We start from the raw sequence: 17,857 nt of genomic DNA, 5'->3' as shown, positions 1-17,857 counted from the left end.
GGTATGCCACCACCTGTTGAAGTAATACAATTCTTACAGAATGGTGTTTATCAAACGTTTCAAGTTCAAGAAATTAATTCTAAATGTTGTGGTCAATTATGTTGATATGTATTATTTCAACTCAACAACAATGAAAATTTTTATGATGTCATTTTTAATCTAATATAAATGACTTTTGTTGGAAAAGATGGTTCTATCTTTGGAGAATCCTCTCAGGATATTGATTTATCAAATTATTATACAAAGGCAAAGGCTGAACGACAAAAATATAATATAACTAGAACGGGCACTCGGTAGAGCGCATACCTTCGCCGCAGCTACTGTTCTGTACTTGGCATGGGAGTGTAGGGAACAGAACAGTGAACAGTTTGGTGCTGATTTCATGCAAATCGGATAAGAATTGACCGAGTTATGACAAAAAACGCACATTTTGCAAGGTCGTGACCCCCCTGACCTTTGACCCCCAACCGCTAACAAGGGTAATGTCTTCACTGGGTCATGTCGTATATCACAAGATCGGGCATTGAATTCTGAACATTTTGGCATTAGTTGCATGCCAATTGGATAAAAATTGACCGCGCTATGGTAAAAATACGATTTTGACCTTTTCGTGACCTTGACCTTGACCTTTGACCCGATTGCTCCCAAAATCTAATCAAATGTGTCCCGTATAATAACCAATCATCCCACCAAATTTCATGCAATTCGGTTGAATACTTTTTGAGTTATGCGAATAACATACACACACACACACACACAGACATACAAAACATACACACACACACACAGACATACAAATAAATACACAGCGATCAAAACATAACCTTCCGCTTTTGCGAAGGTAATAAATACACAGCGATCAAAACATAACCTTCCGCTTTTGCGAAGGTAATTAACCTGAAATTGCAGACAGAATTATTTATTTTATCTGAGAAGCTAAACGAATCTTCTTCTTCTTTAGTACCTCAAACTTTATGTGAAATGCGATCGATTTTTAAAAATCAGAATTTGAGCAAATCTGTTTCATTCGTCTGTTAATATGCCTCCCCGATTGACAAATCTGCAATTTGAATTTCATTTGAGGTTGAAATGATTGCGGGAGATCGCGTTATAGTGATGACGTCTTGGATGGACATCCTCTTCTTCAGTCGCTCATAACTTTGAGTGAAATACGATCGAGTTAAAAATAGTCAGAATTTGAGCAAATCTGTTTCATTCGTTTGTTAATATGCCTCATCTCTTGACAAATCTGCAATTATAATTTTTTTTGAGGTTGAAATGATCGCGGGAGATTGCGTTATAGTGATGACGTCCTGGATGGACATCTTCTTCTTCAGTCGCGCATAACTTTGAGTGAAATACGATCGAGTTAAAAATAGTCAGAATTTGAGCAAATCTGTTTCATTCGTTTGTTAATATGCCTCATCTATTGTCAAATCTGCAATTATAATTTTTTTTGAGGTTGAAATGATCGCGGGAGATCGCGTTATAGTGATGACGTCCTGGATGGACATCTTCTTCTTCAGTCGCTCATAACTTTGAGTGAAATACGATCGAGTTAAAAATAGTCAGAATTTGAGCAAATCTGTTTCCCAAAATCTAATCAAATGTGTCCCGTATAATAACCAATCATCCCACCAAATTTCATGCAATTCGGTTGAATACTTTTTGAGTTATGCGATTAACATACACACACACAGACATACAAATAAATACACAGCGATCAAAACATAACCTTCCGCTTTTGCGAAGGTAACAAAAAATATTAAGATGAAAAATACTTATAAATTAATCAATTATCCAAACCCGACAGATGTGAATGACTTTATTAGATTCAGTGATTTATCACAATATATATCTTTAAATAAAACAGCACGTTTTGTTAAACAAGTAAAATTTACAACCACACAACACCTGGTTATACTGACCATACACCTTTCCTCATTCATTTTAACTATCTGCTTACAATTGAATTTTATAAAGAAGGAAATGCAGTTAATATGCGAATTAATAAATGGGGGTATGATATGCCTGATTTAGGGTATAATTGGTTTTTTTCAATAAACTTAGAAGACCTACATGATTTTAATCAGTCTCGCAAAGAAGAATATTATCCGCTTGGTGAGGATAAGGAGTTATGTGGAAGTACAATTAGTAAACAACAAATACGTGATTTTAAGATATATAAAAAAATGATAGTATAGCAATGGTTAGCATGACAAAGAAGGAAGGTAATGAGATAAGGATAGAAAGCCGAGGAATACAAATCGATTTGGTAGTGGGAAGATGGGGTGGTATTACCTGTCATAATATTAATCTCACATATATTTCTGATACATAAATGACAGGAAGAAGACTACAAGAGAATTATAATTTTTGTATTCAGGGATACCTACATTAAAAGGGTGCTCGGTATTACATACCTTATGATTTGGAGCATATACATGGAAATTTTGTCATCAAAAAACTGGCCTTATATTGATATTGTTAAACCCACAAATAGAGACTTGATTAAAATATTAAATAAAAATGAACTTCTCAAAGTTTTGAAATATAAAACTCTTTTAGAAATCATCAACAAATCTTATTGGTATCCTATTATGAGAAAAATAATTATAGATACAAGAATATCTCAAAATCCAGATGAGTATATCAATAATATTCTTTGGGGCTCAAACTCAAGGGTAGCAAGGGATGAGGAAGGAGTTGAAGAAGAGAAGGAGGAAAGAGAGAAAAAGGAGAAGGAGGAAAGGGAGAAAAAGGAGGAGGAGAGGGAGAAAAAGGAGAAGGAGAAGGAGGAGAGGGGGGAAAGGGAGAAAAAGGAGGAAAAGGACAAGGAGGAGAGGGAGGAAAGGGAGAAAAAGGAGAAGGATGAGAGGGAGGAAAGAGAGAAAAAGGAGAAGGAGGAAAGGGAGGAAAGGGAGGAAAGAGAGAGGGAGGGAAAATTATAAAAATATGACCATTCCTGAGATTAATGAAAGATTGAAGGTATTACGGCAAATAAATCAATCTCAACGCACCGAAGAGGAAAATAAAAAATGAATGACTCTTACGAAGAAATTGGTTTTTTAATTTGCTGAGATGAGTTCAGGGAGAAGATATACATGAAGAAGAGAAAGGTCATATACAGACTTGGCATTCAATATGGAATATTTTTTTTATTCTTGACTTGGGTTTACTTTCTGAACTCAGTATATCAATCTGGTGAGTTTCTTTTACGCTTCGGTGATTTCTTTGTCAAACGAACCATGTCACTGATTGTCTTTCGCAGCAAGAAGTCAATAACAGGATAATATCACATGTGTCGGGACAAAATGTAAGGACAGGTACATTTGACGATTGGCTTCACAATCGGGTATATAAGGGATGATGGTTCTGTATTTGTGGAAAACAACTGCTGCACATCTACAAAAAGTTATTGCCGCTTCCTCTGGAGATGGTCCATCAACTTGACTGCTGTTTGTCACGGAGTGGTGGCTTTACGAAATTCCGGCATGAAACAGCGTGCTATTGCTTGGCAGTATGGCATCACTCAAGGTCAGGTGTCAAAGATCCTGAAACGAAATGCTCAGAGGGGTGTCCCTAATCCAAGACCGAGGCCAAGACGTCCCCGCAGGATCACAAGGAGAGATGATCGCCAGCTGCACCAGTTAGTCTGCAATGGCCGTACCAAGTCAGCTAATCGGCTTAGGGCTGAGTGGCAGCAACTGACAAATGTGCCTGTATCCAGAAGGCTAGTCGACCAACGACTGGTTTAAGCAGGCTATCGTGCCAGGCGTCCCCTGAGAAAGCCACGCCTGACCAGACAAAACAGCCAGCGCCGATTGCAATGGGCCAGAGAGCACCGTCAATGGCAGCCAGGACACTGGAATCACGTGACCTTCAGTGATGAGTCTAGATTTCTGGTCTAACGTCAAGATGGCCGCGTCCGAGTGTGCAGACAAGTGCATGAAGCCTACAACGAAGATTGTATAGTGCCAAGAGTCCAAGCTGGAGGTGGTGGGGTGACCGTTTGGGCTGCTTTTCATGCAGGGGGCAAAACTGACCTGGTTGTTCTGAATGGAAACCTGAACCAGTTCAAGTACAGGGCCATTCTGGAAGAAACATTGCTTCCATTTGCTCGTGCAGCCTTTCGAGGAAACTTTGTCTTCCAAGATGACAATGCACGGCCTCATCATGCTCGCATGATCCAACACTTTCTTGTTGACCGTGGTGTCGAGCATATGGAGTGGCCTGCCATGTCCCCGGATATGAATCCGATAGAGAACTTGTGGGCAGAATTAACGCGTCAAATCGACAACTTGGTCCAGCAGCCCACCACTGTGTGTGAATTGCAGCAGGCTATTGTCACTGCATGGCAAGCGATACCTGTCCAAACCTTGGCAAATCTCGTGAACAGCATGCCTCGACGTGTACGTGCTCTCCTGACTGCTCGTAGGGGTTACACGAAGTACTGAACTGTAATTTTACTGTCCGTAATCCCAGTCATGATTTAACTTTTGTTTTTGTTGAAATTTTTTTTGGCTCATGTGTAAAATAAAGAGATACTTCTGGAAAACGTACAGAAGTTTAACACAGTACTGTCCGTGAATTGAGTTCGATATCAGTTTACATCACTTTCAAGGATCAATTTATTTGCTTCGAAATGTCAAATGTGGTTTTTGTTTCTTTTAAAGGTCACATGAACAAAATATAGAATAATTTCAACATAATTCCAATGAACTTTTGGTTCTAAGTCATCTTGAAAAGTAAGTTCACCTCCACAAAAAAAATATTCCATATTAAATGCCAAGTCTGTAGTTGATGATGTTGGTGTTATTTACTTTCGTTAGTTTTATTTGTAAATAAATGGAGGAGAGAGTGAAGACATTCCTAAGAATTCTTTATGTTTTAAAAATAAAGATAGAAATGTATATGTTAAAAACCAAAAAGGTTTTGACACTATGTAGGACTTTTTCTCATTAATAAATATGAGTTATTGTCTGAAATGTAAAAAAAAACTAAATCTAAAAATATCTCATGTTAAAGCTAAAAATAATAGAGTTTATCAAAAAGGAATATGTCAAGTGTGTGGCTCTAAAAAGTGCCAATTCATCACTCCTAAAAGTGGAGGAGACATACAAAAGTTTGTCACGAAGTAAATTTACAACAACCGGAATTCCTGGGGAACTACATCTACCTGGATATTCTTTCTGTGGTCCTGGAACAAACCTGGATAAAAGATTAGATGAGGCTGACAATCCTAAACCTTGGTCTCAGCCTATAAATAGGGTTGATGATGTTTGTATGAAGCATGATATTGCTTATGGGAATACCACTACATTGGATGAAAAACATGAAGCAGACAGAGAAATGTTGTATAATTTGTCTTTGATACTAAATCCTACGTTGAGAGAGAAAGTTGATAGGTTTATTGTGAAAAAAATGATAAGTGCGAAATTGAAACTTGGTCTTGGTTATTCCTCAAAAAACGATTAGGCTCTAATGATGTCATCAAGACTGAGGAGCTTTTGGCTGAAGAATTACACAAACCTATAATCACCAAGTTTAAAAGAAGGAAGGTTTATTCCAAAGACACTGACCACATATGGTCCGCTGATTGAATTGAATTGAATAATGACAGGGGATACAGGTATGCTTTAACCATTATTGATTTGAAGAGTAGATTTGCCTGGGTTGTTCCTTTAAAAAATAAAAAGGGTGGTACTTTAATGTTAGCCTTTAAGCTAATATTTGATAGAGATAAAAGGAAACCAAAGAAGTTATGGACTGACCAGGGAACAGAGTTCTATAACAAAATATTTATGAAATTTCTTAAGGGGGAGGGTATTAAATGATACAGCACCTTTAATGAAGGAAAGGCAGTTGTTATTGAGCGTTTTAATCGTACTTTGAAAGAGAAACGATATAAAAAATTCACACAACTCGGTTCTCAACAATGGGTATATTTTATTCAGGATATTGTCGATAATTACAATAATACTGTTCATTCATCAACAAAATCAAAACCGTCAGAATCATTTACAAAATTAGAATATGAAACGGAGATTAATTTGTGAAAACCGAAGTTCAAAGTTGGTGATATTGTAAGAATATACAGATGGAAAAGTCATTTTGAGAAAGGTTATACAAAAAAATGGACTAAATAATTATTTAAAATCGTTGGTGTAATGGATACAGTCCCTTGGACCTACAAATTATATGATATGAATGGGGAAGAAATCTTGGGTTCATTTTACTCACAAGAATTACAAAAAACAAAACTAATAAGCCATTAAACAACAACCATCCATACTTTTATCCACCCCACCCAGATTAGTTAATGTAATTACTAGTAATAATAAAAAAAAAATCTTAAGCCACGTTCACACAGACCACGCTCACACAGACCCCGCCCACACAGACCACGCCCACACAGACCCCACCCATCATCCCCCACCCCCTTGTGCACCCCCACCCTTGACCCTCCACCCCCCTCATCCCACCCCCACCTTCCCCACACACAAGGGGAGGGGAGGGGTGGGATGAGGGGGGTGGAGAGTCTTTGGCAGGGGCGCACTTCCCTTTCCTTTTTTCCTTTATTCTCTTTTTGTAATTAAGAATTAAATAATTGTAGTCAAAACAAATATAACCACATATAAATAGTGAAAACATAAAAATCTTTATATTATTAAAACATTTTTCTTGAGGTATATATTCAACTTCTTCCCAGCACAAGCCAACAGCTTCTTCCCAGCACAAGTCAAATACAGCATATGTCTCCAGGTTCTGAATCTGTTTCTGTTTAAGACAAGAGGGGGGCGGGGGGGGGGGTGAAGCAAGGAGAGGATATGAGCATTGTGATTATGAATTGATATGAGCATTGTGAATTGAGATATGAGTATTGTGATTACAACAACGATTTTAAATAATGAGCATTATGAATCGCACACACCTCTAAAAAATTGAGTTTGGTGTCAAGACCGTCGAGATGAAAATTTAGGGTATCACAGGTTGGCAGGAAATAACCACTCTTTGGGAGATCATAATCATCCCACTCTAGTCGTGGTCATCGAGGTCGTGATCGTGGTTGTGGTCATCGATCTCAACAGGTGTTGTTTTCTGTTTGAAAAAAGAAAGTAAAACATGAGGAGAAATTATTAAAAGATACATCATATTGACAATGAATAAATAAATGTCAGCTCCCGTTTATTGGTGCCAGTCAGAGAGATGAATAATGAATTACCAGGGTCAGACTGATGGTCGTTTTGGACAAGAGACAAAATCTCGTCTGTGTATTCTTCGACGTCAATACTTCAGACAAAAAAAGAGAAATTACTTCTTTGAAGGAAGCCATACAAAACATCACACACACACACATCTCGTTTTTTAATTTCTGTTACTCACAATTCGATCTATCTCTTTTATTCACACACACACACACACACACACACACACACACACACACACACACACACACGCACACACATCTCGTTTTTTATTTTGTATCATACCTTTCACATGAATCTTCGAAGAACGGTGAAACATTGAATTCATTCTGAGCCCTCCATCTCGGAGGTAGGTTATTCAAACCCGTATTAAGTTCGTTGTGGAACTCTTGAGAAACAACTTGAAATTCTGCCAGGATATTCACAATATTTGAATTGCTGTAATAAAGAGGAAAAATAAATAATTAGTTAGATTAATTAATCACATACAAAGCTCTCATTAACAGTGTTTAATTCTGAATGAAACTTACCAATGTCCTGGTGAGTATTCTGACAAGCTCATCTTCGTTCACAATGTGTAAATGTCCCTCTCTTTTTATAATGAAGAAAATGTATTTTGGGGAAATGAACTGCTTGTCAGCTTTTGGGAAACTGAGGGTGTGTGTGTGAAAAACAGGAAACAAGACAAAGAGAACTCCTGGGAAGTTATCCAAGTATCAACCAGACTAAAGAGTGGAGGTGTAATCAACCTTGGTATAAAAAATGAAAAACAAAATGAATGTGAAAACTATCAAATAAGTCTTATTGAAAAGGGGTAAAAAAGTTCACAAAACAAACAAGAGAATTAATTTAAATACGGGTGAGTTGGATGAGATGGTGAAGAGAGTGGTAAGAGAATTAAATTATTTCCCACACATAAACAAATATTTGAAGGATCATTGTTTGAGTGGTCGACTAGATGATCTGCCAGTGTATAAGGACCTGTGCTCAGTGTCAATAGTATAAGAAGGATCATAGGTTCATAAGGCTAGAAGGATCATAGGTTCATAAGGCTAGAAGGATCATAGGTCCATAAGGCTAGAAGGATCATAGGTCCATAAGGGTAAATGTTAGGAGGTTCATAAGGGGGTGAGAGGGAACAAATATTCGTTGGATCTTTGTTTGAGTGGTCTAATGAACAACATTGAGGATAAGAGTAGGTGCTATAGCTAGTATGTCAAAAGGTCAAAAGGTTTGTAAAGATCAGGGTGGAAGAAATAGAGGTGTTAATGGGAAATGAGGGTGAGAGGAAAATTAACATGTAAGTGAATGGAGAAATCAGGGGTGGTCCAGGAACAACATTTATTCCCTACTCATGGACGTATGTATGTCCGCTCAAACGTATACCAATGAAGCTGAGGATCTGGCCACATGACAGGGTGATGTGATTACATCTGATGTCATTGCGGCGTGTAACGGCTGACTCCACACTCCGGCATTTTGATTCCAATATCGTTCAGGCTGAACATATCGTTGAACCTGTCATGTATCACAATCGCCATGCTCTCCCTTTACGTTTTTCATTCAGTGTGAAACACAAACAAACCTATTGTTAAAATGATCATAAAATATCAAAAGCATAGACGTTGCGGGTCTTCCAACGATACAGTACATATCGGCCTTTGGCTTCATGCCTTCATGGCTCGCCTTCAGGCCGCTTCGGACAAATTAGCCCAGGTTTCTTTTCCAGTTGTATTGTTTTCGTAATAATAATAGTGTTAATACAAATAATACAGTAAATATAATCGTAACACTGCAATACCTTTATCGTTATTGCAACGTTTCTAGATTGAAGCGGTGTATGGTTCGTGAATCTATGATAAGCGGTGTGCGGTACAAATAACGCGGATGTAAGGAATTGGGCTCGGTTTGTTTCCGTAATATCATTTTCAGAATATTTTCAGAAATGTTCGGAGAACGCTTGGATTTGGAAGAGGGTGAGAGAGCAGTATTCAGGATTGCAAAGCAGATAGTGAAAGAGAGGTGTGATGTGATGGGGGTGAGGTGCTTGAAGGATGAAGTGGGACAAATCGTTGTGGACACAGATGGAATTAAAGGAAGATAGAAGAAAGATATGGAAATACTTTTGAATGCAGAGAATGAATGGGATGGCAACATAGAGAGTAACCCAGTTTTAGGACCGGCAGAGAAGATAAGCTAGAAGGAAGTTGAGGAAGCGATAAAAGCAATGAAGAGTAGAAAAGCGGGAGGGCCGATGGGAGTTGTGGGAGATATTTTGAAGGCAGCGAGAAATTGGGGTGTGAAGAGAATGACAGAGATCTGCAATCTGGTGGTGAAAGAAGGCTGCATTCCAGGGGATTGGCTATACAAGGGGAAAGGTGACCCTCTGGACTGTGGCTCGTATTGAGCGATAAAGTTATCGGAGCATGGAATGAAGGTGTTGGAAAGGGTGTTGGAGAGGAGGATAAGGAAGAAAGTGAAGATTGACGAAATGCAATTTGGATTTATGCCAGGAAGAGGAACGACAGACGCACTTTTTATTGTGAGGCAGTTGCAGGAGAAGTACATGGAGACGAGGAAGAAGTTGTTTCTTGGGTTTGTTGATCTGGAGAAAGCATTCGATAGGGTTCCACGTGAAGTAGTGACGTGGGCATTGAGTAAGTTAGGAGTGGAGGAATGGTTGATCAGAGCCGTGATGGCAATGTACAAAAGAGCATGCACAGCTGTAAGGACAAAGGACTGGAACAGTGGTGAGTTTGAGGTGAAGGTGGGAGTGCATCAGGGGTCGGTACTAAGTCCAATACTATTTGTAGCTGTGATGGAGGTGCTGGCTCGGAAAGTAAAGGAGGGTTTACCGTGGGAGTTGTTGTATGCAGATGATCTGGTGTTAATTGCCAAAAGTATGGATGGACTGAAGGAGAAGATGAACAAGTGGAAGGAATGTATGAAGGTAAGTACAAATGTACAAAGACAAAAGGTCTGAAGGTAAGTATCGGAAAAACGAAGGTGATGGCAAGTGGTAAAGCATGTGGTGAGGTGGAAAGAACTGGGAAGTGGCCGTGTGCTGTGTGCAGGAAGGGTGTCGGAGTGAACTCCATTCAATGTACAATGTGCGCTGAGTGGGTTCATAAAAATGTCGTGGTTTGAGAGGGTCATTAACCAGTGTGGCAGCTACATTCCAGTGTAAGGTGTGCACAGAGGTAGTTGCAGATGGAGGAAATGTTGAGTTGGATCTTGGAGAGGGCGTGAAGCTGGAAGGTGTGAAAACATTTTGTTACCTTGGAGACATGCTCAATGGAGAAGGTGGATCAGACTCGGCAACGGTTGCCAGAGTGAGATGTGCATGGAAGAAGTTTCGGGTACTGAGTGGCATGCTGACGAGGAGGGGAGTGTCGTTGAAGCTGAAGGGAAAGATGTATGCTGCATGTGTGAGAAGTGTTATGATTTATGGGAGCGAGACATGGGTAATGAACGTAGAGCAGCAATGAAGGCTGGAAAGGGTGGAAATGCGAATGGTTCGGTGGATGTGTGGAGTATCGTTGAGAGAGAGGAAAACAAATGATGAATTGCGAAAGATGATGGGAATGCAGCCTGTGATGGATGCTGTGAAGAGAAACAGTTTGAGATGGTTTGGTCATGTGTTGAGGAAGGATGAAAGTGACTGGTTGAGAAGAGTGATGGAAATGAATGTAGAAGGAAGTAGAGGACGGGGAAGACCGAGAAAGACTTGTCAAAAGATGGTCGAAGAAGAAATGCGGGCAAGGGGAGATGCAGAAAATAGGGCAAAATGGAGAGGATTGTCATGGGGACCGCAAGGCTAACCCCCGCTCTTGCAGGGAAAATGGCCTTAAAATGCCTGTTGTTGTTTGTTGTATTTTCAGAATAATGATAACGTAACGTTAATATTATAGTAAATCTAATCGTAACACTAATCCCTTCGTAGTGACTGCAAAGTTACTGGAGGGTAAAATATATCATCTTCTATATATTAATGTAACGGCAGTTTTGTGTCCGTCCGTCACGCGACCTCATTACGTCTTTGTTGTCATGACGATGGCTGATTCCACCGACAGACATTTTAATTTCCTCGTACACCTGCTCACTCAAGGAGTGGCAGGAAGGTCATTCCTCCTTGGTGAATATAGATTACAGTCGATCTATGGTCGGGTCTCAAGAACATCGGGGGTGTTCATTTTCCAAGTTTCTTGCGGAGTGATCGCTAAGTGGTTTAAGCATTTGAGCAAGCACTCCATTCAAAACGTTAAGGAATGGCTGGCTTGGCAAGCGCTAGCTAGCTGCTTGGTAATTTAGCACACCCCGGTCTTCCTCCCTTTCAGTTTTGTGTTAAACAGGAAAATTGGGTTTCATTGGTTTTCAAAACAAAACCTTAATTGGTGGGTTTCAAAAGGCCGCTACGAAAAACGCCACTTTTTTCCTGGCAGGAAGGGTCATATTATTTACCCAACCCTTGTGGGGTATATAGATTACAGTAGATCTTCGCTCAGTTCTGTAAGTAAAACTTCCCTCACGGATTTTGGGATTCCTCCAAATTTCTTTGTTTAATGTTATAAACAGCATTAACGACTGTTTTAAAAGCTGATCATATGCGTTTGTGGTTTATAATAATTTACAAGGCCAGCTTTGCTGCTGTCAGACTTCCGGTCTTGTTTAATACAAAACGGAATTATTGGACCCAGAAACCTATATTTCGACACCAAGAACCAGTGTTGTCGTCGTAACGACCATGTCTGAGATTGAGACAGAGACCGACAAAATGTGGTCTCTCGACCGACAACACTGCCAAGAACACCTGTATTGGGATCCATCCAGAGTTCTTATGGCACCCACCTTAGATTTTAGTGGCCTTCTTGGATTTTGAGAGCCTTCTTGGGATTTGGGCATTTACTTTGAAGATAAATGTTTTTTTATGGTAAAAATGTGTTCCCTGACATCCATTAACTATAAAATAGACGAAGAAGCATATGGGCTTCGTTTAGTCAGGCTGGGTCAATTTATATTCTGGCTTCAGTCATATTGAATTTGGGATGGACCCAAAAATGCCAGCATTCTTGAGAGGAACTCCTACCTATTTTGTTCAGCACCCTTCAATTATATAGAAACCACCTTTAAAGCTTCGTCCCCGCATACTTGTTACAAGACCTACACATTGATCCTCTACTTTCGGTTCCACCTTGTGACAGATGAGTACAGATAGAGGGCCAGTTTTCGATGAAAATGGAGTACTGCCCATTGTGCTTTTTAAAATGATGCATGTTTCACAGCAACAGTGATTTATTGATGGTTTTCTCAATTGTCTTTGCAGAGAATCAATTGAAAATGGTTTCTTATTCCAAGACAATTTCCCAGTTGTTTGGCAGAGAACTTTCATTCAATCAGAACATGACACAGACTTCTTATCAGGAAGTCAACAAATATAGCAGTGCATTGACAAAGAACAATTGTAGTTCGACATTCAAGAAAATTGAAAGGAACATGAAGCTGCACAAGTCTTCTGCTTGCAAGAAAACAATTAGCTCATTAAAATCTTCAAACAAGTGTCAAGCAATACCCAGACGTGAGATGCCATACAATTGCACTGTCTGCAGCAACGAATTTTCTTGGTTATCATCATTGAATTATCAGAGAGTAGAACATGCAGAAGAGAAGCCTTGTAAATGTCATGTGTGCAGCAAGGATTTTGCTCGTTCATCATTTTTACAAACGCATCAACGGATACACACAGAAGAGACACCCCACCTGTGTTCTGTGTGCAACAAGGCGTTTCCTTTTGCTTCACGTTTGAAAATACATCAACGGATACACAAGGGAGAGAAACCTTTCAAGTGCACTGTGTGCAACAATGAATTTTCTTGGCTATCATCCTTGAATTATCAAAAAGTAAAGCACACAGAAGGGAAGCCTTATAAATGTCATGTGTGCGGCAAGAATTTTGCTCGTTCATCATCTTTACAAACACATCAAAGTATACACACAGGAGAGGAGCGTTATAAATGTCCTGTGTGCGACAAGGATTTTGCTCATTCATCATCTTTACAAACACATCACAGTATACACACAGGAGAGAGGCCTTATAAATGTCCTGTGTGCGGAAAGGATTTTGCTTTTTCATCAACTTTACAAATACATCAAAGAAGTCACACAGGAGAGAGGCCTTATAAATGTCCTGTGTGCGGCAAGGATTTTGCTCGTTCAGCATCTTTACAAATACATCAAAGTAAACACACAGGAGAGAGGCCTTATAAATGTCTTGTGTGCGGCAAGGATTTTCCTCATTCATCAACTTTAAAAGTACATCAAAGAGCACACACAGCAAAGAAGCCTTATAAATGTCCTGTATGTGGCAAGGATTTTGATCGTTCATCATCTTTACAAAGACATGAACGTACACACATAAGAGAGAAGCCATATAAATGTCCTCTGTGCGGCAAAGATTTTGTCCATTCATCATCTATACAAAAACATCAAAGTATACACACAGGAGAGAAGCCTTATAAATGTCCTGTATGTGGCAAGGGTTTTGATCGTTCATCAAATTTACGAACACATCAAAGTATACACACAGGAGAGGAGCGTTATAAATGTCCTGTGTGCGACAAGGATTTTGCTCATTCATCATCTTTACAAACACATCAAAGAATTCACACAGGAGAGAGGCCTTATAAATGTCCTGTGTGCAGCAAGGATTTTGCCTTTTCATCAACTTTACAAATACATCAAAGAATTCACACAGGAGAGAGGCCTTATAAAAGTCCTGTGTGTGGGCAGGATTTTGCTCGTTCAGCATCTTTACAAATACATCAAAGTAAACACACAGGAGAGAGGCCTTATAAATGTCTTGTGTGCAGCAAGGATTTTCCTCATTCATCAACTTTAAAAGTACATCAAAGAGCACACGCAGGACAGAGGCCTTGTAAATGTCCTGTGTGTGGCAAGGATTTTGCTCGTTCATCAACTTTAAAAGTACATGAGAAAATACATACAGGAGAGAGGCCCTACAAGTGCTCTGAATGCCTCAAGGATTTTATTTATCCCTCCAATTTGAGTCGACATCAAATAATACACCGGAGATAAACCTTTCAAGTGCTCTGTCTGCACCAAGGCATTTTTGTATCAATCAAAGTTGAAGCGGCATAAAAAATCCACGCACAAGAGACAAAGAAGAGAAGACCTTGAGGTTAAGCCCGACAGGTCTTCAAGAAGATAGCACGATTGATCCAATTCACCACCATCTCAAGTCACTCCACTCCACTCCCCCCTCATCCAATCCGTGCTATTTTCTACCCCTGTTAACAACCCAGTCCAAACCCACCCCCTTCCAAATTTGCTTCTGTATCCATCTTATCTTCTCCATGCATCCGCCACTACCCATGTTTCCTTCATACTCGTCTTATTTGCCCAACTCTCCCTCTATTTTATCCTTCACCTCTGCTGTTCGTGTTTCCCTCCCATCCATCCTCCCTCTTTTTCTCCTGTTCCTTTTGTTCTATTGTTTCCTGATCCGTTCAGTGTTCTAGCTCTTGACTTTTATACAAAAACGTGTAGGTTCTGCAAGGTAGAATCAGATAAATACCGGTCACCTTTTTTCAGGATATGAACAAACGACTGTGAATAACTGTAATAATAACACAAATAGCATAACAACAATAACACAATAACAATTGAATAATAACAAAAAGGCTCAACAATTTTGTGCAGCATACACCATTGGCACATCTGCAGAAATTTCCACATCTCGGTCTCAGAAAAAATCAAGGAAGTATGAACCAAAAGCGATTGTGAACATGAGGACGCAGTCAAAAAAGCATTGTGACGAGAAAACAAAGCATTGCGACAGAACATTGTACTTATGCACAAAAAGGAAAAGATGGCATTTCTAATCGAGGGGTCAGTACCCAGTGACTTTGGTCTAAACTCTAAATAATGTGGAAATCAGGAAATTGATGAAGTAATCAGCATCTGAAAATGAGGCCAAGAGAACCTGGAAGCTGAAGGGTTCTGACAAAATGGGAAATGATAAATGACCTCTCTTAGATCTTCAAAACAGTCCCCAGGAATAGTCGGACAAACTAACTACAATTGGAGGCTGTCTGCGGTACAATCACAATCCTGGAAATAATCCTCAGAAGAAAACATTGAGAATAATTTTTCACAACTTGGACTGTGAAACATGATATTTTACCGAAATGGAGGTGGCCACTGTGAGTCCTGAGAGGACACCGTTCCACCTTCTCAAAACGGCAAATGGATGTTACAACAAACGAAAAAAGCCATTCTTGTGTTGCACTAGCAAATAACGAGTTATCCAGTTATATATATATATTGTTACAGACGCGGTTAAAGATGTTATTTTACCGAGCGGTGGTGTTGCCGCGACCGAACAGTTATTCCCCGACTAGAACCCGATTCCACCCAAACGTTGGCCGTATCGCACCACGGCTGTCCAATATGGAAAACTCTAAAGCGACCGAATGCAAAGAGGAAAACGAAGGCAAAGAAAGGTTTGGAAATACTACTAAATTTATTTACTATTTACACACATAAGCAAAAAGACAGCAGTCACGTTTATTTACAAGCACATGAGACGCAGGTGACACAGTGAAAATACTAGCTTATACAGACTTATTGTTACTACCCAGGGACAAGACAAAAGACAGACTACGAGCACACTTACATGGGGAATGATGATAGGACTGGCGGGAGATGGATGGCTGGTGGGATAGGGAGGTCCAACTGGTCCTGCCCCGATCGACTCGTTGGGCAGCCGCCGCCCCTTCGCGGCCCTGCTCCAAACTGCCGTCCAGGCCTCACGCTGCTGTGGCTGCAGTTGCGGTGGCTCCAGCTGCAGTAAAATGCAGTTGCGGTGGCTCCAGCTGCAGTAAAAGGCAGTTGCGGTGGCTCGATCTGCAGCTCAACTCTGGACTTCTCTCACAGTTTCGGTAAAAGCTCATCATCTCTTTTTGGAAACGCCCTGCCGTGGGTTATATAGGCCCCACCCCTCAACCTTCGCGAACCTCCTCGATGTTTCTTTCCACACCCTCTCCAAGTCCAACCCCTTGTTCGTGGTTGGTTGAGTGGGGCTGACTCACTCCTCCCCTCTATGACGAGGTGGGGACCCGCCTTTCTTCCCCAACCCTGCCTCGTGGTCAATGGCGGATGAAGAGAAAACCGCCCAAAATGCAGTTGGCAATGCGAATGGCAATTGACGAAAAGGGGGAATGGAAGTTTTGGGAGTGGGAATGAAGGGAATCTATCTCTTTCACTGGTGCAATGGAGTATTTCAATTAATGGGAGACACAGCCTGACCCTAAAACACATAATAAGATATAACTGTTGAGCAGGGGTATTCTATGATTGGCTGTAGTGTGGGTGCTCTATGGACTAAATATGGGACGCCCTTTGACCTTTACACAGCTCCGGAGGCAGGAGGCGCAGAATAATAATAACAATAATACACACAATCAAAAAAATATACAGTCCTCATATCCGCAACAATATGTATAAAACTGAAAAACACAGTCCATGAAGCCATACGTTCGTCTGTCCATCCGGCAAGCTGTGATTATGTGTCTATTAATATTGCACTGTTTGAACGCCGGTTGCTTCCTGTTTATTAATTATGTACGTCTATTAATTACGTATTGTTGGAACATACCTTTCGACCCTTTAGACTGCTGGGATCCCTCAGGCCTTTGAAGACCCTTTAAGTACCCCCCAAGTCCCTTGACACCACGAAGACCCTGAAACACCATAAAGACCCAAAAGACTCTGAAAACCCCAAAGACCCTTGAAGAATCAAAAGACCGAGATGACCCAAAATAACCGGAAGAACCCCAACAACCCAAAGGACCCCAAATACCCCAAATACCCCAAAGACCCAAAATACCTCATAAACCCTTAAAGATACAAAAGACCCCAAAGCCTCAAAAGACCTAGAATACCTAAAAGACCACAAAGACTTCAAAAAACCTAAAAGATCCCAAAGACCCAAAAGACCCAAAATATGCTGATGACCCTCAAAGACCCAGAAGACCCAAAATACCCCAAATACCCAAAATATCCTGAAGACCCAAAATACCACAAAGACCCCAAAGACACAAAATACCCAAAAGTCCCAAATGACACTGAAGACCCAAAAGACCTGTAAGACCCTTTAGACCCATTAAACCCCACAATCCTGAAGACCCTCAAGATTGTTAAGACCACTTTTACCTTCAAGACCCTTTCAATACTTTAGGTACCTTGAGATCCCTTCACCCTTTCTACCTTTTTTTATAACCTTTAAGCCTTTACACCCCTTCTGCCCCTTTCAAACCCTTTGACCTTAACACCATTTAGACCCCTTACACCCTTCAGACGAATTGGACAGCTTTGACCCTTGACCATTTCGATGTTAGAGCTTTGGACCACTTGGACATTTTTTGATGACAAATACATTACAAATATATAATATCACCAATATTAGAAATAAATTCATACAAAATAAATATTTGCATTATGAGTGGTGTAAATCATGAAAATACAGCAACTCAAGTTCAGTCAGGTCATTATGCTCAGTTTGAACAAGCCTGTGCCTCTGCGGCGACATGTGGTGAGGCGAGTCGAGCCAAGCTAGTAAGTCATGACATAAA

At 40.2% G+C, this 17,857-nt stretch overlaps 1 protein-coding gene across 1 annotated transcript in view; it reads left to right on the top strand.

Annotated features, from left to right (window-relative positions):
* LOC137412314 (uncharacterized) overlaps positions 1-14,300 on the top strand; it is a 106,125-nt gene extending 91,825 nt beyond the window's left edge. The window contains exons 4-5 of the mRNA XM_078777321.1: positions 12,532-13,051; positions 13,277-14,300. Of these exons, the coding sequence (XP_078633447.1) occupies positions 12,532-13,051; positions 13,277-14,300 (1,544 nt within the window). The remainder of the gene's footprint in view (positions 1-12,531; positions 13,052-13,276) is intronic.
* Positions 14,301-17,857: the final 3,557 nt, after the last annotated feature.

The sequence above is a fragment of the Myxine glutinosa genome, chromosome 5 (genome assembly GCF_964187855.1).
Source record: "Myxine glutinosa chromosome 5, kmMyxGlut1.1, whole genome shotgun sequence".
NCBI classification, from domain to species: Eukaryota; Metazoa; Chordata; class Myxini; order Myxiniformes; family Myxinidae; genus Myxine; species Myxine glutinosa.
Note: the sequence above shows the minus strand (reverse complement) of the source record. Positions and strands in the feature narration are given on the sequence as shown.